At 41.7% G+C, this 26,104-nt stretch overlaps 1 protein-coding gene and 1 non-coding gene across 6 annotated transcripts in view; one reads left to right on the top strand and one right to left on the bottom strand.

The window, feature by feature from the left end:
• Window positions 1–23,868, bottom strand: part of LIN9 (lin-9 DREAM MuvB core complex component) — an 88,801-nt gene extending 64,933 nt beyond the window's left edge. For 2 of the 5 annotated variants that reach the window (XM_045397814.2, XM_065542707.1), the window contains exons 1-6: window positions 23,672–23,868; window positions 15,781–15,813; window positions 12,338–12,432; window positions 10,425–10,529; window positions 2,083–2,216; window positions 756–881 (exon numbers count right to left, since the gene is read on the bottom strand). In XM_045397814.2, the coding sequence (XP_045253749.1) occupies window positions 756–881; window positions 2,083–2,216; window positions 10,425–10,529; window positions 12,338–12,432; window positions 15,781–15,813; window positions 23,672–23,750 (572 nt within the window). In that variant the 5' untranslated portion in view covers window positions 23,751–23,868. The remainder of the gene's footprint in view (window positions 1–755; window positions 882–2,082; window positions 2,217–10,424; window positions 10,530–12,337; window positions 12,433–15,780; window positions 15,814–23,671) is intronic. The other 3 variants (XM_045397820.2, XM_065542721.1, XM_074037650.1) reach the window with 2 other exon arrangements.
• Window positions 18,833–18,932, top strand: LOC123571229 (small nucleolar RNA U13). The gene has a single exon (XR_006695417.1). It is a non-coding gene; the product is annotated as a small nucleolar RNA U13 (small nucleolar RNA).
• Window positions 23,869–26,104: the final 2,236 nt, after the last annotated feature.

A 26,104-nucleotide genomic window follows, 5' to 3' on the forward strand; every position in this document is an offset into this window, starting at 1 on the left:
TGAGAACTAATGATCTAATTCTTCTTCTAACATATTTCCAATTTTCACTCAAAAGTAATATAGGGTTTTCCAATGTGTTACCAGGATAACACTGGAAAAGAAAAAATCATTTCGCATGAAGAGGAATTCACAGGAACTAACATATTAGATAAATTTGTCTTCTACTTTTATATAAAGTAAAATAGGCATTTCTGGGAAGGCTCCTGAGATGATAAAGGATTTCACAAAAGATAACAAAAATGTACACAGAACTTTACAGTATCCTTAAATACTTTTTAGGACACTCAAGTATTTTTTGGAACACAGAGGGACATAGGTAACGTAAAACAAAAAAATTATGTTCAAAACCTGTGATCCTAACAAAAATGAAATTGTGCATTTAATTATAAGATACATAAGCATAAACAGCACCTACATTAAAGTTGGTTAACAGGATATATTTAATACATAATTATTCTGAAAAGTTATGTTTTGGTACTAGTCATTTCAAAGATTAAAAAAAATCAATGTAGTAATGATACTAACAACTTTTATTGATTTTATTTTTTAATTCTTTTTAGAGGAAGGTTCTCACTGTGTTGCCCAGGCTGGAGTGTAGTGACTATTCACAGGTGTAATCACAGCATACTACAGCCCTGAACCCCTGGCCTTAAGCAAATACCCCATCTTAGCCTTCCAAGTAACTGGGATTATAAGTACATGCACTGCTCCTAGCTTGAATTTATTTTAAACAAAAACAAAAACATTATTTTTACCTCCGTGGTTTTCCCATAAGCCGCCTAATTTTTCCCCATTCTACTCTTGTTAACTTTCTTGTTTTCAAATTAGGAAAAGATTCCTTTAGACATACACAGAAGTCATTATCACCTTCAAAAAGCGGTCTGTAAAACAGAAATCGTATTTTAATGGTTACATACAATGTGTTACTTTCTTAAAACACATAAAATCACAAAATGCTAAACTTTCATTTCTACCCCATATACATAAAAACTGGCACAAATTCAAAGTGCTAAAACTAAATCCTTGGCATTTGTGAAACATCTAATGTGTAAAAGTTGCTCAAGAAATATTATTTGTGTTGTGATTCTAAAAGACACTGATTTTTGTTCAATTTCTTATACAGATATATCCTTTGGGAGGCTATCCTGGCCCTGGCCTTATATCAGGTGAAGATAAACCAAGGCAGCTACAGAGTATCTTTGTCCCAAAGGAATACCATCACCAAGGAGTCCTCTCTTGAATTAAACCAGTCTTGGGACACTGGAGGACTCTAGAGGGTTAGATTAGCTTGGGGGAATCCCAGAAGAACTCAGATCACACTGAGACACCCTGAAAACTCTCTTAAGCCTATGGACAAAAATAAAACAATTCTATTCATGAGTCTGGGAAACCAGGAACCAGTGTTGGCAATGATACATCAATGCCTTGGGCTCACATATGAACATTCATGAGATTCACAAGCTCCAGAGTAGGCAACTGGTATAGAAAACAGAGAAGGGAAGTAAACATAAATATCCAGCAGAGCAAGCAGCAATGACTGGCATATGAGGAAGGATTATAAATAAGAACTTTTCCTCAGTAAATTCCATTGTTGAATAACTGTATTTCAGTCAAATCTCATACTATGTTATACTTAAGCATATGTGTATACCTAACGTGCTTAAGTACCATATCCAAACTAGAAAGACTACCCTCCTAAAAATCTTAAGCCATTTTTACCATTAGTAATGGTTTCTCTATGATTATACCAACACTTAACATCTCAATTATAAAATGAATCTCATTCATTGCAAATAATGGTGTTTTCAGGTATCTCTACTCCATAGTCTTTAAAAATTATAACACAGAAATTATACTCTAATCAATTCTTCACAAAAATGTATAGTTTTCTTCCCCAACAAGGATAATGGGGAAGAAAACTATAACAAACAGAATAGATCCAACTGGAATGTGGAATAGAAAAATGAATTCAGGGAAAAATAAGATCAAAATAGACCTATAGAAAATGTTGTAGTTTAAAACACTTGAAAAACTTAAATTTACGATTCAAGTAATATTCATAATGTAAGCCATGATACATACTTATCTATATTTGAATAGAACCACTCGTATATACACCATTTATGTGCTTTAGGAAGCTTGAGCAGATTACGTAATCGAAAACCAATCTTCTGTGAAGCTTTCTTATCTGGTGTTGACATTGTTGCTGTAAATTTCTATACAATAAAAAAAAAAGAGAGAGAGAGATTAATTTATAGCTCCATTAAGTAAAAATGAACATTTATAACCCTGAAAAAATTTGCAAAAGGTAAATTATGTTTAAGTACTCAAAAAGATTCACCAATATTCAACATGGAATTTTTGTTGCTGTTTTAAACACTCTGATTATTTTTGATTATTGCTGTTTTGGTTTTTTTTTTGAGACAGAGTCTTGCTCTGTCGCCCAGGCTGTAGTGCAGTGGCATAATCTTGGCTCACTGCACCTCTGCCTCCCGGGTTCATGCAATTCTGCCTCAGTCTCCCGAGTAGCTGGGACTACAGGCGTGCACCACCACACCCAGCTAATTTTTGTATTTTTAGTAGAGACCGGGTTTCACCATGTTGGCCAGGCTGGTCTCGAACTCCTGATCTCAGGTAATCTGCCTGCCTCAGCTTCCCAAAGTGCTGGATTACAGGTGTGAGCCACAGCGCCCGGCTTAGATGGATACTTTTTTAATCTAGTAAAACATTTCTCTCCACTCCAACCCAAAAACCAGTATCATAATATTAAAAGACAATCAGAATGACAAATATTTCAACTACCACCACTAACCTAGTATGACAAAGATTTCAACTACGACTGCTATTTCATAACACTGTTTTGAAGGAGTTGGCCAATCAGGTAAGAATAATAAAATTTAGAAAGAAGATAAAACTACCATTTTCTTGTAGCTGAAAACACAAGAAAATCCACTGTAACAATTAAAAACAGTAAGAAAATTTAATGAAATGGGTAAATACAAAGTTGATATACAAAAACCACAATTCAAAAAAATCACTATCTTTTCTATATATAAATAATAACTGGACAGGTCATTAGAGTTTATATCCTGTTTATCATAGCGAAAAAAATTGACATAAACAAAAAAATATTAAATATGTAGAAATATACTTAAGAAACATGCAAGACTGATATGGAAAAAAATGTTAAAGTCTGTGGAATACTAAGAACTAAGTGCAACTACAATCAGTTCTTAGGTAGTCTCAATGTTACCTATAGATATGTCATTTCTCATAAATTAATTTATAATATTAGTCCAACCCCAGTCAAAATGCCAACAGGCCATTTTTTTCCCTAGTCAAGTTGATTCTAAAGTCTACATGGAAAAATAAATGCACAAAAATATTTAGGAAAAAATCTTAGGCCAGGTGCGGTGGCTCACACCTGTAATCCCAGTACTTTGGGAGGCCAAGGCAGGTGAATCACAAGGTCAGGAGTTTGAGACAGCCTGGCCAATACAGTGAAACCCTATCTCTACCAAAAATACAAAAATTAGCCAGGCGTGGTGGCTGTGCCTGTAGTCCCAGCTACTCGGGAGGCTGAGGCAGAAGAACAGCTTGAACCTGGGAGGCGGAGGTTGCAATGAGCAGAGATTACACCACTGCACTCCAGCCTGGGCGACAGAGTGAGACTCCGTGTCAAAAAAAAAAAAGGAAAAAAATCTTAAAAAAAAATATGTGATAATATCTTAACAGGCATTAAAACATAGTATAAAGTCATGTTAAACCAATTTTGTGCACGTGTGTGTGTGTTTTGGTTTTGTTTGTTCTTTTGAGACAGGGTCTCTCTCCGTCACTTAGGCTGAAGTGCAGTGGTGCAAACATTGCTCACTACAGCCTTGACCTCCTGGGCTCAAGCCATCCTCCCACCTGAAAGTCCCAAGTAGCTGGGACTGCAGGCATGTGTCACCACATCGGGCTAATTCATGTTTTTTTTTTGTTTGTTTTTTGTTTTTTTTTTTGAGACGGAGTCTCGCGCTGTCGCCCGGGCTGGAGTGCAGTGGCCGGATCTCAGCTCACTGCAAGCTCCGCCTCCCGGGTTTGAGCCATTCTCCTGCCTCGGCCTCCCGAGTAGCTGGGACTACAGGCGCCCACCACCTCGCCCGGCTAGTTTCATGTATTTTTTGTGGAGACGGGCTCTTGCTATGTTGCCAGGTTGGTCCCAAACTTCTGGGCTCAAGCAATCTTCCTGCCTCAGCCTCCCAAAGAGCTAGGATTACAGGTATGAGCTGCCATGTCCAGCCAAAATAATTTGATACTAGCAAATACAGAGATATGCTAGACGTAGAGACAGAAAGCCTAGAAGTAATCCCAAATACTTATGCGAATTTAGCTTTGATGAAGGCAGCATTTTAAATCAATGTTTAAAAGATGGATTACCTAATAAATGTTACTAGGATAACTAAGTAGCCCTCTGGGGGAAAAAAAAAGCTAGGTTGCAGTCTTACTTCATCCCTTATTCCAAAATAAATTCCAGATGTACTGAAGATTTAAACCAAAAAAATGAAATAATACGAGAGAATTCTAAAACTATAAATTTTAGTGTAGAAAAGGTCTTTCTAAGCATGACAAACTCGAAGCCATTAAAAGGTAAGAAAGTTATATTTGACCCTTAAAATATTTTAAAATCCCATATGTCAAAAACGACAGAAAGAGTCAAAAGACAAACTATAAACTCTAAAAAAAATTACAGCCATTATAAACGTCCAAAGGGCCAATATTTTTAATATATACAAAATTCTTATAAACTAGTAACAAAATGACCCACAATTCAATAGAAAAATGGGGAAAAGGCATAAATAGTTTACAGAAAAGGAAAGAAATCATTTTTAAACATATGAAAAGTGTCTCAACTTTGCTCTTAGATAAAATGCCAACTAAAACAAGTGATAGGCTATTTCTATATATCAGATTAGCAAAAATCCAGATGCTTGCTTCTGTACTGAGTTGGAGGCATTTGGAAAATAGGAACTCTAATATATATAAACCAGTATAATTTCTTTTTATTTTTTAATTTTTTTTAACACAGTGTCTTGCTCTGTCACCTAAGCTGGAGCGTACTGACACGATCGCAGCTCACTGCAGCCTTCGCCTCCCAGGTTCAAACTATTCTCGTGCCTCAGCCTCCCGAGTAGCTGGGACTACAGGCACGTGCCACCACGCCTGGCTAATTTTTCTATTTTTAGTAGAGATGGGGTTTCGCCATATTGGCCAGGCTGGTCTTGAACTCCTAACCTCAGGTCATCCACCCGCCTCGGGCTCCCAAAGTGCTAGTATTACAGGTGTGAGTCACTGTATACCGTCCCAATTCAATTTATTTGGAGAGTATTTGGTACGCTTTAAAAACTTTAAATGTACATATTCTACGATCCAGCAATTCCACATTTTAGGCATCTGTCCTAGAAAAAAACTTGTAAATTTATGTAAACATGCTCAGGACGTTCACTGCAGCATTATTTGTCAAAGTAAAAATTTACAAACAATTTAAATGCTTCCAAATGGGTGAATTTATAAATAATGATATAAAATTGATACTATTCAACAGTAAAAAGAAATGAAACACTGAATTCTATCTATCTATTTCAATCAATCAACATGGCCAGATCTCAAAAAAAGACGGTAAAAAAACTACAGAATGACACATGGCACAATACCATGAAAATGATATTACAAATGTAATTTTTAGAATACATACATTTAGAAAAAGAAAAAATATATATACATCTAACAATATTACATATTTTCTATGAATACATTAAAAGTATATTTAAAAGGTCTCAAAAGGATAATCAAACTAATTATAGTGGCTATCACTGTATGAGGGAAGTACACATTGGGATGGTTAGTTAGGGTCAAAATTTAAAAATTTTTATTATAAACTTTGTATTTTGGAAAAGTTGTAGATTTACAGGCAAGTTGCAAAGATAGTGCATATTCCCATATGCCCTTCACCTAGCTTTCCCTAACATTAATATCTTATAGTAACTTTGGTATATTTGTCAAAACTGGTGCAATACTATTAACTAAACTACAGGCTTTATTTGGATTTTACCAGTTTTTTCACTAACGTCCTGTTTCTGTTCTAGAAACCAATTCAGGATATCACGCTGCATTTAGAAAAATAACTTTGTTTTTCTTTTTCTTTGTTTTCCCTCAGTGACCATTCTCAGGAGAAAAAAAAATTTTAATGTAAAAAAAGAAAAAAGAAAAATTTTATAAGTGAGGAGATGTTTAGCATAAATAACCAAATTACTATATTCTTATCACAAAAAGTGTTATTTCTTTCTACTACATTATTGACCCAGATTTTTAAATAGGGTATACAGGGTATTAGTAGCTCATCGAATATAAAACTATATTAAGGACCTGCTTGTTGGGTATGGGAAAATAGATTCACATTGTTTTTTTTTTGTTTGTTTGTTGTTTTTTTTTTTTTTTGAGACGGAGTCTTGCTCTGTCGCCCAGGCTGGAGTACAGTGGCCGGATCTCAGCTCACTGCAAGCTCCGCCTCCCGGGTTCACGCCATTCTCCTGCCTCAGCCTCCGGAATAGCTGGGACTACAGGCGCCCGCCACCTCGCCCGGCTAGTTTTTTGTATTTTTTAGTAGAGACGGGGTTTCACCGGGTTAGCCAGGATGGTCTCGATCTCCTGACCTCGTGATCCACCCGTCTCGGCCTCCCAAAGTGCTGGGATTACAGGCTTGAGCCACTGCGCCCGGCGATTCACATTGTTAAAGGGAATCTTTTATTGATTGTTTGAGACAGAGTCCTACTCTGTCACCCAGGCTGGAGTACAGTGGCGCAATTTTAGCTCACTGCAGCTTCCACCTCCCAGATTCAAGCGATTCTCCTGTCTCAGCCTCCTGAGTAGCTGGGACTACAGGAGTATGCCACCACACCCAGCTAATTTTTGTATTTTTGGTAGAGACAGGGTTTCGCCATGTTGCCCAGGCCGATCTGGAACTCCTGAGCTTAAGCCATCCACCTGCCTTAGCCTCCCAAACTGCTACAGGCATGCACCACTGCACCAGACCAGAAACATAAATTATTAAAACAGACAGGATCTCTGTTCTATTGCCCAGGCTGGACTGCAGTGGTCTGAACATAGCTCACTACAGCCTCAATCTCCTGGGCTCAAGTGATCCTCCCACTTTGGCCTCCCAAATAGCTGGTACCACAGGTGTGCTACCACCATGCCTGGCCAATTTTTTTTTTCAATTTTTTTGTAAAGACAGGGTCTCACTTTGTTGCCCAAGCTGGTCTCAAACTCCTGAGCTCAAGCAATCCTCCCACCTTGGCCTCTCAAAATGAGCCACTGTGCCCAGCCAAACTGTATGCTTTAAATATATGATTTGTATATGTAAAGTCTATCTTAACAAAGCTGGGTTTTTTCTTTTTAAAGTAGGACTCTGGAGACAGGCTGCCTGACTGTTATCAGTCTTTACTTCCTAGCTTTGAGTTCTTGAGTAAGATACTTATCTGTGTCTGTTTTCTTATCTACAAAATGGGAAATAATATAACAGTAACCTATTTCATAGTTGTTGTTGAAGATTAAATCAAAGTAATACCTATGAAGTGCTTAAAACAGGACTCAACACATAAGTAATTAGTAAAAGTTAGTTTTCATAATTTTTCAGCTCTGGGTGGTGTTCTTTAAATAAACATATAGACAAAATGCAAGAGATTTAGAAGATATGACTAAGGAGGGTAAGGGAACAAGCCATGTCAGGTAAAGGAAGATGGAAAGAACTAAAGATGCTACAACTAGTAAAGAGAAAACTCAGAGGATATAAAAACTTTTCACATATTTGAAGAAGTCTCATATCACGTTTATCCTACATTATATTTGTTCTGTATTGCTCAGAATTCTCTCCATTGCTAAAAAGGGCTCTGTAAAATAGTCCCAGAAGGAGTGATGTGCTCAGGAAGGAAGGCAGTGGATAGAGTTGCAACAGGACAGTGTCACAGTCTTAAAGATCAGTTTTCTATATGCTTGTGAATCATCTAGATTATCTTAGTAACATAGCTATTCCAAAGTCTAGCTAACAAAATTGTTACTTAACTATTTCTTGTTCATTCAACCTTGTATACAACAGCTAACTTAGCCAAGAAATGCACATTGCATTTCAGTTTCAACAAGATCAAATTCCTATTATTTTTAAATTTATTTTAGTTAATCTATTTTTTGAGACAGACTCTTGTTCTGTCACCCATGCTGGAGTGTACAGCTGTGATCTCGGCTCACTGCAACCTCTGCCTTCCAGGTTCAAGTGAGGAGCTGGGATTATAGGTGTGTGCCACCATGCCCAACTAATTTTTGTATTTACTGTAGAGATGGCATTTTGCCATGTTGGCCAGACTGGTCTCAAACTCTTGACATCAAGTGATCTGCCTGCCTTGGCCTCCCAAAGTGCTGGGATTACAAGATCAAATTATTAGATGCTTATGTGCACTTGGCCTTGACAGCATTTTTTTTGAAGTTCAAGATACATTTTTGTTCATTCTACAGAACATGAACATATTTTCCTGTTTAAAATTATCACAAGGCATTTAAGAGTTTTTATTGGTAGGGTAGATTGCTGGTCATGCTTTTAATTTACTTAATGCTAAATCCTTGGGTCGAGTGCAGTGGCTCACACCTGTAATCCCAGCACTTTGGGAGGCTGAGGTGAGTGGATTGCTTGAGGTCAGGAGTTCGAGACCAGCCTGGCCAACGTGGCAAAAGCCTGTCTCTACTGAAAATACAAAAATTAGCCAGGTGTGGTGGTTTGTGCCTATAGTCCCAGCTACTCGGGAGGCTAAGGGACAAGAATCACTTCAGTATGGGAGGCGGAGATTGCAGTGAGCCAAGATCATGCCAATGCAGTCCCCTCCCCCACCCCCCAAAAAAAACCTGGCTGGGAGCAGTGGCTCATGCCTGTAATCTCAGCACTTCGGGAGGCCGAGGCAGGCGGATCACCTGAGGTTGGGAGTTCAAGATCAGCCTGACCAACATGGAGAAATCTGTCTCTACTAAAAATACCAAATTAGCCGGGCATGGTGGCGCATGCCTGTAATCCCAGCTACTCAGGAGGCTAAGGCAGGAGAATTGCTTGAACCCAGAAGGCAGAGGTTGCAGTGAGCCAAGATCGCACCACTGCACTCCACCTGGGCAAGAAGAGCAAAACTCAGTTTCAAAAAAAAACCTAATGCTAAATTCTTGGTTGAGACTATCACCTCTACCATCTATTACACTAGAAAATCTTGTTTTATAAGACTTTGGAAAATAATGAAAGAGAAACAGGGAATGATTATATCAGAAGTTATAAAATGGATAAGACAAAAATTACATTACCCTTAAAGTTAATATTTCCTTATCTAATTTTAATTCCTTTGATTTTTACATGTCTAATTCTTTTTTTTTTTGGAGACAGAGTCTTGCTCTGTTAACCAGGTTGGAGTGCAGTGGCATGATCTCAGCTCACTGCAACCTCCGCCTCCTGGGTTCAAACAGTTCTCATGCCTCAGCCTCCCAAGTAGCTGAGATTACAGGTGTGTGCCATCATGCCAGCTAGTTCTTTTGTATGCTTAGTAGAGACAGGGTTTTCTCATTGTGGCCAGGCTGCTCTCGAACTCCTGGCCTCAAGTGATGTGCTCACCTTGGCTTCCCAAAGTGCTGTGACTATAGTCATGAGCCACCGTGCCCAGTCCACTATAAGTTTTTAAATGCCAAAAATAAATAAGGAGATATGATTTCATGCTAAATATTTTCCTCTCGGCAGGGTGCAGTGGCTCACGACTGTAATCCCAGCACTTTGGGAGGCTGAGGCGGGCAGATCACTTGAGGTCAGGAGTTCAAGACCAGCCTGGCCAACATGGTGAAACCCCGTCTTTACTAAAACATAAAAATTAGCTGGGCATGGTGGTGTGAGCCTGTAATCCCAGCTACTCGGGAGGCTGAGGCAGGAAAATCGCTTGAACCCAGGAGGCAGAGGTAGCAGTAAGCTGAGATCGCGCCACTGTACTCCAGCCTGGGCGACAGAGTGAGACTCCATCTCTTGGATAAAGGAAGTCTTCAACGTACTTGTCTTGGTGATCAAATAAAACATTTTTTCCCCCTTATTTCAGTGCAAATCTAAAAATTGATTCCATGCTGCCAAATTCTTCCACTATCTCCATGCTTAAAAGAAAATTGTGCATTTGTAGGACTAATGACCAGCTTTCTATCCTGTTTCAAAGTTGATCAAAAAAATAACGTTTTCTAGGTAACTAAAACAGGACCAGAGTAGCAGTACGAATTTAAAGAAAAGAACTTGTTACTAAAAATGTAACAGAAATATAAACTTTATTAGGTTGAGCATTTGCTTACTTCCTTTCCAATGAAACGAAATTTTAGCACACACATACCTGTGGAACCATTGCAACCCTCTGGTTTCTTTTAGGTGACCTTGTATTTATTTGCCTATCATCTTCATCAGAAAAAAGTCGACTTCGTTTTGAATTTCTGAAAGGCTATGATAGAAATGTTTCATTTAATGAAAAAGCTGAACCCTCCCATTTTTGTTCCAAAATACAATTCTATACTTGGAAAACTGAGCTAACTCTGGATTATCAGCAGTATGGAAGAATAAAGTATGGGCAACACAAAGCACACAAAGCCAAATATAAATAACCTCAGATTTAGAAAGCAGTAAGATGTATTTATGCAAGTTGCTTATGAATGAAACACCTAGCTGATGAATAAAGTAAAACTTGAACCCCAAGTCTCCTTAGTACACTGGCAGCCTTGGACAGTGGTGATAGGAAAATAAGTTCCAGAAATTCCAGTTCAAATTATGTTGGTGCTTGGGTTAATACCAATCAGGCGTGTGACATATGTCTGCTGCATAGGGCTGGGCTGGGCCAAAGATTCTAAACCACTCTAGAAGAGTAAGCCTAAATGTGTATACTATTATACTAGATCTGCTGTCAAAAATCGTTAACCAAATTTTCATTTGTAAATAAGAATACAAGATACACATGATAGATATCTGATAATTACCCATAGAACTAAAAAAATTGTTTAAGTACCAAAAGTACATCATACACTTAAGGGTCTGTAATAGGAAAAATTTTACAGTTCACCCTAGGTTCAGAGGTTTCATTAATAGAGAGAAAAAGAAATAATATTGCAATAAGACCTACACCCTTTTCAAAGCCTTCTCCCACTCCTCATGGCTATTTGGAAGAGAAACATATGCAGAGGGCTAACAACATATGGGCAACATCCACTCAGGTCTACAAACCCTTGAAATTAAACCCACTCTGGCTGGGCACAGTGGTTCATGCCTATAATCCCAGCACTTCGGAAGGCCGAGGCAGTAGGATCACTTGAGCCCAGGAGCTGGAAACCAGCCTGGGCAACACAAGGAGACCCCATCTCTACAAAAAAAATTTTTTTTTAAATTAGCTGGGCATGGTGGCACACACCTGTAGTCCCAGCTACTTGGGAGGCTGAGCGGGGAGCATCGCTTGGGCCTGGGAGTTCCTGACCAGCCTGGGCAACAGAGCGAGACCTCGTCTCAAAAAAAGAAAAACAAAAAGAAATTAAACCCACTCAGAGTCTTGATACTCTATAGTCCTGACAGGAAGTCCATTCTACACTGCCCCCCTTCCCTGACCACAAGCAGAGGAGGAAGGGAATGAAGATGATGGAATTGACATGTGAGGAAAGCCCCTCACATTCATTGTGGCCAGCTGCCCAGGCTACTGCGACTGCTGCTGTCTATCCCAACTCCAGGATTGTTTCAAGACAGACCCTTAAAACCTCCTGGCTACCTGGCAGGGCAGGAGAGAAACAGAGTTCCTAAAATCGTTAGTCATGTCAATTATATGCTCATCTCTACTTCCCATCTCTAAATGCACTTACCTTTGAGTTACACAATGATTTTTTTTCTTTTTGGCTATACAAGATTTTAATACCTTACCACTTTTTTATATATATATATATATACACACACACACACATACATATTTTTGCAGGTACTGAATGAAGCCATGTAAAATTTTTTGCATATCTGATAAAATTTTAAGTTGTAGTTTTTTGTTTTTCCTATTTAAAGAAACTATTACACAATTACTGAACAAATGCTTAATGATGACCAGATCATCATTGGGTACAAATTAATTTATCTAAATAAGATCAAACAGTGCTTAATGACACATGAGGTTGGGAAAAAAACTTGTAAATTTTTTACTGTGCTGCGAGAATTTACACATGACAATAATACAGACAACTCAGCTATAATTATTCTAAAATGTAAGAAAAACTCACTCCTTACCATTTCCACAGCAGGGCTTGTATTCCTGCCTTTCCAAACAGGTGTTTTCTGTAAAGAACTGTACTTTTCATTCCATGTGTTAGATAAGCTTCCCTCTGTAATAAATAATTAATACTAATAAAATTTTGGCTTAGTTCAAAGGATTTCATACCATGAATACTGCCTTTTTCATAACAGCCATATATCTAAAATATTTACCAATATGGAAAAAATATACTTACTATAATAATTTATTATAAATGAAAAAGCTCTTCTGTATTTTTCTGTCAAACTCTCTAAATAATTTGATAAAGCAATGCATCTTGAAAGTATTAAATGTCCATACTGAAACATGTGCTTCTTTTTCTTTCTTTTTGGATTTTTAATAATTTCTCCATTCCAACTTGCCAAGAACTATATCATAAATTTTGGTACAATTCTGAAAGCTGGGGAATCAAAAATGGAAAAAGCCCTTTCTAACCTTGAATTTAGAGCACATTTCTTTTTTTATTTTTTCTTTGTGTATGAGACAGTACTTGCTCTATCGCCCAGGCTGGGGTGCAGTGGCACAATCTTGGCTGACTGCAACCTCTGCCTCCTGGGTTCAAGTGGTTCTCTTGCCTCAGCCTCCCCAGTAGTGGGATTACAGGTGTGTGCCAAAACACCTAGCTAATTTTTGTATTTTTAGTAGAGACAGGGTTTCTCCATGTTGGCCAGGCTGGTCTCAAACTCCTGACTTTAGGTGATCCACCCGCTTCGGCCTCTCGAAGTGTTGAGATTACAGGCATGAGCTACCACGCCAGACTGTATTTAGAGCATATTTCTAAATGTTTTCTGATTTAATATGTGAATCACTTGATATATAAAAAGGAAATTAGGCCAGGTGCAATGGCTCATGCCTATAATTCCAGGACTTTGGGAGGCCGAGGCGGGTGGATCATTTGAGGCCATGAGTTTGAGATCAACCTGGCCAACATGGTGAAACCCCACCTCTACAAAAAATACAAAAATTAGCCGGGCATGGTGGCGCACCCCTGTAGTCCCAGCTATTCAGGAGGCTAAAGCAGAGAATCGCTGGAACCTGGGAGGCGAAGGTCGAAGCGAGCCAGGGTTGAAGCAAGCTGAGACAGTACCACTGCACTTCAGTATGCACAACACGGCGAGTCTCTGTCCCCTCACAAAAAATGAAAAAGTAAATCAGCGTGGTTATTTCGTTTTCCTTAATTCAGAGAAATGTCTTCAGAGTTGTACATAACCAGAAAAAAAGTTGTATCAAATAGACATTATGATTACACACATTATAATGATTAGACATATTGTGAAAATAAAGAGGGGTGAGTTTAATTTTTGTAAAAAAGATGTTTATATAGAGGCATAGAAAACTAGGATGAATATACAAGATGGTTATTTTTATTTTCTTCTAGTGGCTCATCAGCATTTTCTCATTTTTTCCGTAAGAAATACATAATACTTATATAAATGTTTTTATAAAGATGAATGAGTGCCAGGTATGGTGGCTTACACCTGTAATCCCAGCATGTTGGGAGGCCAAAGTGGGAGGATCACCTGAGGTCAGGAGTTCAAGACCAGGCTGGCCAACATGACGAAACCCCATCTTTACTAAAAATACAAAAATTAGCCAGGTGTGGTGATGCATGCCTGCAGTCCCAGCTACTCAGGAGGCTGAGGCACAAGACTCACTTGACCCGAGCTGAGATATTGTGCCACTGCACTCCAGCCTGGGCAACAAAGCAAGACTCAGTCTCAAAAAAAAAAAAAAAAAAAAGGGAGAGAGAAATGAGTTTAATATTGGGAGAAAAAGAATAATGGAATAATTTTTAAGAATCGCAAAAGAACAGAAGTGGGATGGAGTTGATCCTGCTCGGCAAAGAAATTGGGGTGTTCTGGAAGACAAGTGGTCTCCTCAAGCTAGAAGGATTTAATTTGGTAAATCACCAATCCAAAGAACAATATAGTAGCTTTAAAAACTAAAAGTACTAATGAACCTTTGAGAATATTTAACTCGGTTCCAAATTTATTGACCTACTAGAATCTTAATCAAGAGGTAAAATTTTAAAGGAACTGTGTTAAAAGGGTTAGTCTAATGTACCTGCCAAAAGAAATAGTGAGACCAAGGAACATGTCAAACTTTTTCTTAGAATGAGAAAAGTACTATCATTCTTTTATTTCAGGGCATTATTACTTAGAAAGCAAGATTTTTTTTTTTTTAATTTGAGACAGAGTCTCACTCTGTCACCCAGACTGGAGTGCGATGGCGCAATCTCGGCTTACGACAACCTCCGCCTCCCAGGTTCAAGCAATTCTCCTGCCTCAGCTTCTCAAGTAGCTGGGATTACAGGTGTCTGCCACCACTCCCGGCTAATTTTGTATTTTTAGTAGAGACGGCGTTTCACTATGTTAGCCAGGCTGGTTTCGAACTCCTGAATTCAAGTGGTCCACCTGCCTCATGAGGCCTCCCAAAGTGCCGGGATTACAGGCATGAGCCACCGTGCCCGGTGAAAGCAAGACTCTTAAAAATAAGCTATTACAGGCCAGATGTGGTGGCTCATGCCTATAATCCCAGCACTTTGCAAAACTGAGGCAGCAGGATCCCTTGAGTCCAGGAGTTCGAGACCAGCCTGGGCAACAAAGTGAGGCCTCCTCTCTACAAAAAATAAAGAAATTAGCTGGGCATGGTGGCATTTGCCTGTGGTCCCAGCTACACAGGAGGCTGAGGCAAGAGAATCACTTGAGCCCAGGAGGTCAAGGCTGCAGTGAACTGTAGTCACGTCACCGCACTCTAGCCTGTGTGACAGAGCGAGACCCTGTCTCAAAAAATAAATAAACAAAAAATCTGCTGGGCACAGTGGCTCACGTCTGTAATCCCAGCACTTTGGGAGGCCAAGGTGGGCAGATCACTTGAGGCCAGGAGTTTGAGGCCAGTCTGGCCAACATGGTGAAATCCCATCTCTACTAAAAACATAAAAATTAGCCAGGCATGGTGGCACATGCCTGTAATCCCAACTACTCAGGGGGCTGAGGCACGAGAATCACTTGAACCTGGGAGGCAGAGGTTGCAGTGAGCCAAGATTGCACCATTGTACTCCAGCCTGGGCAACAGAGAGACTGTCTCAAAAACAAACAAACAAACAAACAAACAAACAATTATGCTAACATATAGCTCAGCACAGTTGTTTAACAAATGTTTTTAATCTAAATATTTATGGAATGTTTAATTAGAAAAGTTTTTAATCAAAAATTTTAGAAATTTTTAAAAACAATTTCTAACAACTGAGGATCAATTCTCCTATAAAAGCATATTTATTTAAGGTTATCAGTGAAAACCAATACTGAAAAGCTACAATGAATCATAACTTAGAAGGAAAAGGGAAACACTATATCCAGATGAATTTAATGAATTAGACTTTTAGCTATGGTATACCTAAAAATGCGATACTTCTTACCTTTTAAACTGACAAGGGCTTTTGCTGAAGAACCTGAAATTAAAAATAAAACAAATCAGTAATTATTTCATAACCAAAGTAAGAGAAAAAGACTTTGGTTTGGGGGTAAAAGTGATCCATTTAGTTTTAGTAATACTGAGTTTGAAGAGATGGTGGAATGTGCAATTAGAAATATCTAGCATACCATTCAAACTATAAACCAGAACTCAGATAAAGAAAGAACTGGAGAGAGACATATGAGAGTCTTGCTGAAGTTGTGAGAACTGGAGACCATTCCAGGAGAAGAAAATGAAGAAACAGAAGAAAGAGCAAGAGTGGGGACAGAGGTAATTTTGGATCCTCATCCAGGTGTGCTGTGGTGCTGGAAGAAAAGAGAAAGGCAACTGACATCTACTGAGGCAAAGACTGACGTGGTAATGGAGTGGGAAAAACAGACAATGGAAATGATTCAGGGACTGTCATAGCAAGCGAAAGTCTAGAATGCAGGTATATGCAATACTTCAAGATTTAAGCTGGAAAAGGGAATACAGAACGGCCAAGAGGGGCTAAAGCTGGAGGGGTCCACTGGATAAAACAAACTCTACTGTACATTAGAGGCCAGGTGTGATGGCTAACAACTGTCATCCCAGTGCTTTGGAAGACCAAGGTGGGAAGGATCGCCTGAGGCCAGGAGTCTGAGACCAGCCTGGGCAACACAGGGAGATCCTGTCTCTAAAAAAAAAATTTTAATTCACTGGGTATGGTGGCACGTGCCTCCAGTCTCAGCTACTCAGGAGGCTGATGTGAGAAGCTTGCTGGAGCCTGGGAGGTTGAGGCTGCAGTGAGCTGTGACCGCACCACTGCACTTCAGCCTGACAGACAGAGTAAGACTCCGCCTTAAAAAAATAAAAAAGAAATTAGAATAACAAGGAAGCTCCTCATACACGCAGAATCTAGACTCAATCTATATTATTAATAAACAACAGGGGATTCTGTTGCAGGTAACCCCCTTTGAGAAACATCAGGCCACAGGTTCTGGTGTGAATGAATGATAGGATCTATGGGTAGGGAAAGTAGAAAAGTCAATAGAGAAAGAAGCTTTTTGAGAGCGAGAAAGCACTAAATTTAAAAATCTCAGAACTGGATGTATACATTGCAAAGTCCAAGTCATCTGAAAAATAATAATTAAGGATGATCTCAGGGGATTAAATAAAAAAGAACATGAACTAGGAACAAAAATCAGAGAGGACAGATTAATCCTCTTTGCTGTTTAACAAAAGCAGCTGTGATTTACACCTCCTATAAATGGGTAACAGACTTAAAATGAGAAGCAACAGATAAAGTATGGCAGTTATGAAACACTTCATCTCAGATCCTTAAACACTCTGCATCTCTGATCACTAAACTTCAACTGATTTGTTCCTCCACAGGTCAGTATAAGAGACTTGTAAAACAGACACCTATTAGCATTAAAGACACTTATTTTCACTCTACTCTCTTGCCTAGATGTGAAGAATAGTTAACAGGACACCATAACAGCTTCCGTATGGCAAATGAAGCTTAATGACAAAAGGCAGTAAAGTCATGGGGGTGAATGACACAAAATCTTGCTAAAAAGTCTCAAACAACGCAACACAACTGTAAAGCAGCAACAGTAGATAATACACACATCTGTTTACCAACAGATATGTAGTGCATTTGAGAAAAAGTAGTAACCATTCACTCACTGAATATGTAGAGTGCTGATGGCATGCCAGTCCCTACCTGCTCTAGGCAATGGGAATACAACAGCAAGCAAAACAGTCAAAGTCCCTGCTCTCATGGAATGTACATTCTAGTGATGGGAGACAAACAAAAACAGCTATCGAGTCATGATAAGCACTCTGGAAAAAATAAAGCAGAAGAATATGCAGGTTGGGATGGGGGGGAAGGAAAACTATTTGTATATAAGGTGTTCATGATTAGCTTCTATGAAAGGTGATGTTTAAGCAGAGAGCTGAAGAGGTATAGGCCATAAGAATATCCATTCCTGCTCCATGAAGGCAGGAACCGTATCCTGGGGATTCTGACCAATCACCTTTAACCTTTTTTCCTTTTCCTTTTTTTTTTTTTTGAGATGGAGTCTCACTCTGTCACCCAGGTTGGAGTGCGGTGGCGTAATCTCAGCTCACTGCAACCTCCACCTCCCAGGTTCAAGCAATTCTCCCTGCCTCAGTCTTCCAGGTAGCTAGGATTACAGGTGCATGCCACCATATGCAGCTAATTTTTGTATATTTAGTAGAGAAAGGGTTTCGCCATGTTGGCCAGGCTGGTCTCGAACTCCTGACCTCAGGTGATCCACCCAGCTTGGCCTCCCAAAGTGCTGGGATTACAGGCGTGAGCCACCGCAACCGGCCCTTTTTTCCTTTTTCTAGATGCAGGATAGCATAGTGGTTAAGAAAACAGGTTCTGGCCGGGCGCGGTGGCTCAAGCCTGTAATTCCAGCACTTTGGGAGGCCGAGACGGGCAGATCACGAGGTCAGGAGATCGAGACCATCCTGGCTAACACGGTGAAACCCTGTCTCTACTAAAAATACAAAAAAAAAAAAAAAAAAAATAGCCGGGCGACGTGGCAGGCGCCTGTAGTCCCAGCTACTTGGGAGGCTGAGGAAGGAGAATGGCGTAAACTCAGGAGGCAGAGCTTGCAGTGAGCTGAGATCCCGCCACTGCACTCCAGCCTGGGTGGCAGAGCGAGACTCCGTCTCAAAAAAAAAAAAAAAAAAAAAAAAAAAAACAGGTTCTAGGTTGAGACTAGCTATGTTTGAATCTTGGTCCTGACACTTTCTTGCATGTTACCTTAAGCCAGTTACTTTGCCTCTCTGTGCTATTGTTTCTTCATGTGTAAAATGAAGATTAAATGAGTTAATACACGTAAAAGTGCATAGAACAACTAATATATTACAGTTAATTTTGATATAATCCGTATTATTTTAAGCAATCAAAAAATAGGTTAAGAACATGGATTTTTCAGTCAGGTGAATCTGATTAAATTAGAATCTTGCTCTAACAAGGTGTTCATTAATCCAAAGATTCTACCCTTCGTAGTTCATAAGCATGATGATTGGGTTTTCATACTCATGTGTGAGATGTGTCTCTCAAACTTTGTGAAAAGTCAGCACATGACCCATCTGATGTGGAAAAAACATTTTATTGAATGCCTACCATAAGCACTGTTAGGGGCTAGGGTTACCCCAAAGAAAAGACAAACAAAGCCTCTGCTCTCAGGAAGCTTAAACTCTAGTAGAAAGACATATATATAATAAACAAGTACATAAAAATTACAGTTCATGAAAAAGGAAATAAACAGAGTGTTATTGGTGGGGAGGGGGGAATTACTCTAAGTACGAACTACTTTACTTTTGAGTACAAATGGTTTCTCTGAGGAGGTAACATCTAAAAAACTAGCTGTGACAGAGGAGGAAATCAAAGCTATGAGTCTGGGCAGAACAAACAGGTTAAGTATTAAGAAGGGAGGAGGGGTGACTGTGCTTGCATAGGGAAGAATAGTATGAAAGGTCAGAGGTAAGCCAGGTGTTATGCATGGAACTGGGAATGCAATTAGGGAGACAGAAACAATACCTGCTCTGATGGGGCTACTAACCAATCACATAAACAAATACAAAACTGCAACTGTTAATAGCTGTCACTAGGAAGTTACATAGCAATACAAAAAGATTTAGAGAAAATGGGCCCTGGCCTGGCACAGTGGCTCACACCTGTAATCCCAACACTTTGCGGGGGCCAAATGACTTGAGGTCAAGAGTTCGAGACCAGTCAGGTTCCACTAAAAATACAAAAATTAGCCAGGCTTGGTGGTACACACCTGTAATCACAGCTACTCAGGAGGCTGAGGCAGGAGAATCGCTTGAACTCTGGAGGTGGAGGTTGCAGTGAGCCAAGATTGCACCGCTGCACTCCAGCCTGGGTGACAGAGCAAGATTCCATCTTTAAAAAAAAAATAAAGAAGATAGGCCCTGCGTGGTGGCTGAAGCCTGTAATCCCAGCACTTTGGAAGGCTAAGGCAGGAGGATAGTTTGAGGCCAGGAGTTTGAGACCAGTCTGAGCAACATAGGGAGACCTCCTCTCCATAAAAAATAGAAAAACAAAAACAAAAACCTTGTTGGGCATGGTGGTACATGCCTGTGGTCCCAGCTACTGGGGAGACTGATGCCGGAGGATCTCCTGAGCTCAGAAGATCAAGGCTGCAGTGAGCCATGATCATGCCTCTGCACTCAAGTCTACACAACAGACAGAGACCCTGTCTCTTTAAAAAACAAAAAACAGATTTAAAGAAGACATAATTTAGTCAGGGAGGATGGGAAATGGCTCTCTGAAGAAGCATAAAAGGGGATCTAAAAGATAATTACAAGTTAACTGAAAGTAAGGGGGGTGTGAGGGGTTAGCATTCCAGGTTGAGAGAACAGCATGTGCAAAGACCCTGGAGAAAAGGGGAGACTGGTGAGTATAGGGAATGAAAAAGGTCCAATTTAACCCAAAGGGATAGAATGAGGGGACAAGTGGTACGACATAAAGCTGAGAGGTAGGGAGCAGCCAGACCACAAAGGGTCTTACAGCTACTAAGGGTTTCTAACAGGAGGATGTCATATATTCATTTTGAAAGGATCCCACTCGCTTTGTGTTTGTGGGAAGGGGGCTGAATTAATAAGAGGCTGAGGTAATTGGTAAAGAGAAGAAATAGTGACAGTTTGGGCTATGGTGATGGTAGGAAATGGGTAGAATTGATAGATATTTAGAAGGTAAAATGTACAGACTTAGTAAAGGCTTAAATAGGGGAAGTGAAAGAGAGGAAAGTGGCCGGGGGCGTGGTGGCTCACACCTGTAATCCCAGCACTTTGGGAGGCTGAGGCGGGCGGATCACCTGAAGTCAGGCGTTCGAGACCAGCCTAGCCATGGTGAAACCCCGCCTCTACTAACAATACAAAAATTAGCCAGGTGTGGTGGTGGGCGCCTGTAAACTCAGCTACCCAGGAGGCTGAGGCAGGAGAATCGATAGAACCCGGGAGGCAAAGGCTGCAGTGAGTTGAGATCACACCACTGCACTCCAGCCTAGGTGACAGAGCAAGACCCTGTCTCAGGAAAAAAAGAAAAAAGAAAACAAAAGTGAGAGAGGGAAGTGTCAAAGAAAATCTCTAGGTTTCTGCCCTGCCAGCTGAATGCACAGTGGAATCATTCGAATCACTAGAAGTATCTGTCATGGGGTAAGGCTGAGGTGGATTTTAAACTCGTGCAGTTCTAGGGGCCTTTGAAGCATCTAAGAAGAAATGTGAAATAGGCAAGAGATATCAAGAAAGGGAGCTCAGGAAAGATCTGGGCTGAAGATAGCCTTAGTTTCCTCATATAAAATGTGAGTACTTACGTCAATTGAAATGAAGATTAAATGAGCAAATACATATAATATCCTTTGCATGGCATCTGGTTCATAGTAAATACTCAATAAATGGTAGCTTTGATTATTGATAATGTTATATTGACTACTGAATAATATATTGGCTAGACTCCTTGACTAAATGTGGCCAAAAAACATACTGTTATTTCCAGTATCAAATTGAAATTGCTTTTCCTTTTCAAGACCCTCCTCCAGTTTCATTAATAATACCTGTTACTTTGCATTAATTCCATACAAATTAAGTATTTATGTATACTTGATTTGTGGCACTGTATAACAAAGAAAGAAAATCCCTGGTTTCAACAAAGCTGAAGTCTGGTTAAACAAGACATACACACGAATACACATCAATGTACCAGAGATGTCACAAAGTAATATAAATGATTAGGTTATATTAATTTGAAAGTGGAGCTGGAATTTGAACCCTAATATAAATCCCAAGTCCCTACAAAGAACCACAGTAAATTCTCAATAAATGTTGGATGATATGAAGCAAATATTCCCAACGGCAGTTGTAAGAAAGCCACGTAAAACACCTCTCATTACAACAGAATGACTGCAGTAACCAAAATAGGAGCTCTAGTGATTGTGACATCCAAGAGGTGATAAGACATCTTTATGATAAAGATACCAAGGATGACGAAAAACATTTTCGGATGACAAGTACACTGTGCTTAGTAGGTCCACACTCATTTGGGAGCATTCAAAGTCACAATCAAGGCCAGCCACGGTGGCTCATACCTGTAACCCCAGCACTTTAGGAGGCTGAGGCGGGCGGATCACCTGAGGTCAGGAGTTCGAGACCAGCCTGACCAACATGTAGAAACCCCGTCTCTACTAAAAATACAAAAAAATCAGGCGGGCATGGTGGCTCATGCCTGTAACCCCAGCTACTCGGGAGGCTGAGGTAGGAGAATCGCTTGAACCTGGGAGGTAGAGGTTGCAGTGAGCCGAGATAGCGCCATTGCACCCCAGCCTGGGCAATAAGAGTGAAACTCCATCTCAAAATAAATAAATAAATAAATAAAATAAATCACAATCAATTGTATTCTACAAATAAACAATACAACTCATGACTGGTCAATAGCTGTTCCCTATCCAATACAGTGGCTACTACCTACATGTGACTATATAAGTAAAATTCAAAATTCAGTTCCTCCATCACTCTAGCCACATTTGAAATGTCCCGTATGGCTAGTAGCTTGGCTACCCTATTGGCCATCACAAAAGAGAACAGTTCCATCATCACGGACAAAGTTCCTTTGGTACTTAGTGCTGCTCTCTATCAAATTTAAAACACAACACTTTTAATACGACTTTTCACCAGCTTGGCAACTTGAACTTTTATTTTAACTTTATAACTTATTAAGAATACATGACCTCACAAAGAAAATGGAATCGGTATGTTGAGTTCTCTTTTTCAAAGTCCATTTACCTTGTGCATAGATAGATTCAATAGTGATTGAGCCTTTCACAAATATGTATAAACTGAATAGTGAATGTGGATTCAGGACTTTTTTGTAATTAACTAACATATTTGCCTTTTCATATAATTTATGCAATACTGTAAATTACAAAAGTTCCATTGCCCTTAAACTACGGAATTGGTGCTTTTACTTACTCAACACAAGTGAGTATACACGTCTTAGATGTCAGGGTGAGTAAACACGGATAGGTGAGGCAATGCCCTAGGGTGGGTGTCAGGCAGGGTACTGCACATGTACGCTGTGTTGGTCACATCCATACATAAAGGTACCTTCATGGCTCTTAAGACACATATAGAATAAACTCTGCGGGACGGGGGCTACCTGAACACTGAGTATCCGGGCTGGATGATCTCAGGAAAGGTCCACAGCCACCTGTGGTCCCAGGGGAAGGGGCCAACCCTCTGACACGGAAACACTTCCAGGGGTGGACACACCGGTGGGGGGGCGGGGAGGACAGTGAAGATCACAAGTGCCCGTAGAGGCAGGAGCTGTGACAGGACAAGATCAGAAGCTGGGGCAAGAAGAAGGGGCCGTGGACCACACCGTGCCCAGCCCGAGCCCTCCCCCGGCCCCGGGACAGGCGAGTTACATAACCCCGGCGGGCGTCTCTCGGCGCCGGGCGAGTGGTGCAGGCGGCGAGGACAGCCCCCGCGCCCGGGGGCCGCTCTTCCCCCCACCTCGGCTGGGGGCCGGAGTCGGGCCAGGGGAGCAGCCACCGCCTCCGCCTGGCACAGGCTGGACTCCCGGGCTCTCGGTTTCCGGCCCTGGCGCTCACACAACCCCAGAAACCAACACACAGACACCATAACAAAGGCGGCGACGCGGCGGCAACACCGGAGTGGGAGGACTAGGGGACCACAGTGGGGCTGGCAGTCAGCCCACCTGCCCAGCGGAGGGCACGGCCGTCCGTCCCGGCCGGTGCAGCCGTGGGGCAGGCAGCAGGCGGGAAAAGGCGGGGGTGCTTTGAGGTGCTACTCACTCTCGTCAGGCAACTGGTCGAGCTCCGCCATCTTGAACGAGCCGCGCCGCTTTTTCAAAGGCTGCCCGCCGCGGTGCATTGTGGGGCGGAGACTGTCTTTGCGAGGGAGGTTCGAATGCGGAGCTCGCTGCCCGCGGCGCTGCGCCGCGCTGCTCCCGCCGCGGCTGGCTGAGGCGGGCCGGGCTCCGCCCGCGCCTGCCTGGGGAGGAGGTGCCGCCGAAGGGGGGCCGCACCTCGCCCCTCCGCCGCCGCCTCCGGCCGAGCAGGGCGGGAGGAAGGGAGAAAGGAGGCCGCGCGGCGAGGCCCGGCGCCGGAGCGCTGGGGGAGCAACACCAGCTCCGGAGTCCCGCCCGGGCCCCGCTCCAGGCGCGTGTTCCGCGGCCCGCGCTGCAGCTGCGGGAACTGCAGGCTGTTTGTTCCGAGTGGAGAACTGGAGGGAAGCCCTGGCAGGGGGAAAGAAGCCCTCTGTTCTGGGACGCATTGCCCGACGGGGCTCTACGCAAAGTGAAATATTCACGGTTCCCGAAACCCACATTGCTCGGGCGCCTCCGTCCCCTCACTTTTCCCGAGAGCGCCGGCTGCAGCAGCCCACTGCGCGTGGCGACGTCCGGGACTCGGCCCCAGCGGCCCCTCGCCGGCCGGGCACGCCTTTCCCGAATGTTGGAAGCTGAGCTGCGTGCAGCGGGGGAGCGAGACCTTGAGAGGTCATGAAGTTGGTCATTTAGGCCGACAGCTAAAGAACTGTTCTGCTCAGCTGTTTCATCCATTCGACACTAGATCGTGCAGTGGGCTGGAAGAGAATTAGGAAAGGAAAAACAGGAGGCTTCGAGAGGATACAGAAAGGAACAGTGACACTACAAGGTGATAAACTACCTGATCAAATGTTACGATGATATTGGACGAGAATTCAACGAAATTGAAAGAAGCCCTAGGAAAAAAATTCACAATATCTGTAACACTTTCCAGTAATAAAGCACTGTTGCTTTTCAAAAATTCATTTAACAAATGTCATTGAGCTCCAGTCCTTTTCTCCAGGAATTTATGGGTTTGGAGGAATGGGACCGCTAAGCAAACATGGGTGAATCCCAGGAACTACAAAGTTAAAAGGCGGTTTACTAAGATGACACAGAGGCCCGCCCAGGCTAAGGAGTTGAACTTGCTTAGTGCACTGGAGCAGTGGAAAAGTCGGGTTTTACCTAAAGATGGGGTATGTTTCTATTTGTGTTTTCGAACAAAAATATGGGAAATGGATTGGTGGGGGACAAGATGAGAGCCTAGAAACCAGTCAGGAAGAAGCTTATTTGGGGCATACAAAGGACAGAAGAGAGATGACTGCACTGGTAGCTAGAGAGGTGCAGAGGGTGGGCTCTGGAGCCCCAGGGCCTCGATGGGAAGAATCCAGATGGGCTGCTAGTTGTATAATCTCCGGCACGTTGGTTTCCTAACCGAATTCTCTGTGCCTCAGTTTCTTATCTGTAAAATGCAAGTAACAGAGTTGTTTTGAGGGCTAAATGATTTGATAGATGTAAGGACCTTATAATAGCTGCTAACACCCATCAGTTAGCCACTACCACCACCATCACCACAGCATAGGCAGTATTAGAGAGAGGTGGCAGCATGCACTCCACCTTTCAAGACGTGGAAAATAAAGGATTGGGTGAGTCACTGGGTGTGAGGAGAAGGAAGTCTCATTGCTGATGCCAGCTTTGTGCCTTGGGTAACTGGGTGCTGCTATGCTAAGGTAGGAGGGAGAGCAGGGAGGGTGAAAGTTCAGTTTTACAAAGTAATCCTTCAGAGCTAGCTTAACCTCTCCTTTGCCTTCTAAACACACTCTGATTTGCTCTCTAAGAAGATTAAAACACTGGTCCTTGTTGTCAGCACCTGGGGGGCGGGCTGCAGCAGCTTGCACTTCACTATCAATTTGGAGAGGAGAGCAGGAAAAGGTCAGCCCTTTAAGAATGAAAGAATAGAAATTTAAACATGAGAGGCCGGGCGCGGTGGCTCACGCCTGTAATTCCAGCACTTTGGGAGGCCGAGACGGGCGTATCACGAGGTCAGGAGATTGAGACCATCCTGGCTAACACGGTGAAACCCCGTCTCTACTAAAAACACAAAAAATTAGCCGGACGTGGTGGCGGGCGCCTGTAGTCCCGGCTACACGGGAGGCTGAGGCAGGAGAATGGCGTGAACTTGGGAGGGGGAGCTTGCAGTGAGCCGAGATTGCGCCACTGCACTCCAGCCTGGGCGACAGAACGAGACTCCGTCTAGAAAAAAAAAAAAAAAAAACATGAGAGGTTATGAGTGGGAGAAGCAAAAGCCTTGTGTGAATGTCATGATGGTCAAGGTGTCATTAGACCAAGGCAAACCTGGTTTTATTATGAGGCAGTTTTCATGTACACGCAACAACACAACTACTGTTTAAATCAATGTTTT

The sequence above is a fragment of the Macaca fascicularis genome, chromosome 1, assembly GCF_037993035.2.
Source record: "Macaca fascicularis isolate 582-1 chromosome 1, T2T-MFA8v1.1".
NCBI classification, from domain to species: domain Eukaryota; kingdom Metazoa; phylum Chordata; class Mammalia; order Primates; family Cercopithecidae; genus Macaca; species Macaca fascicularis.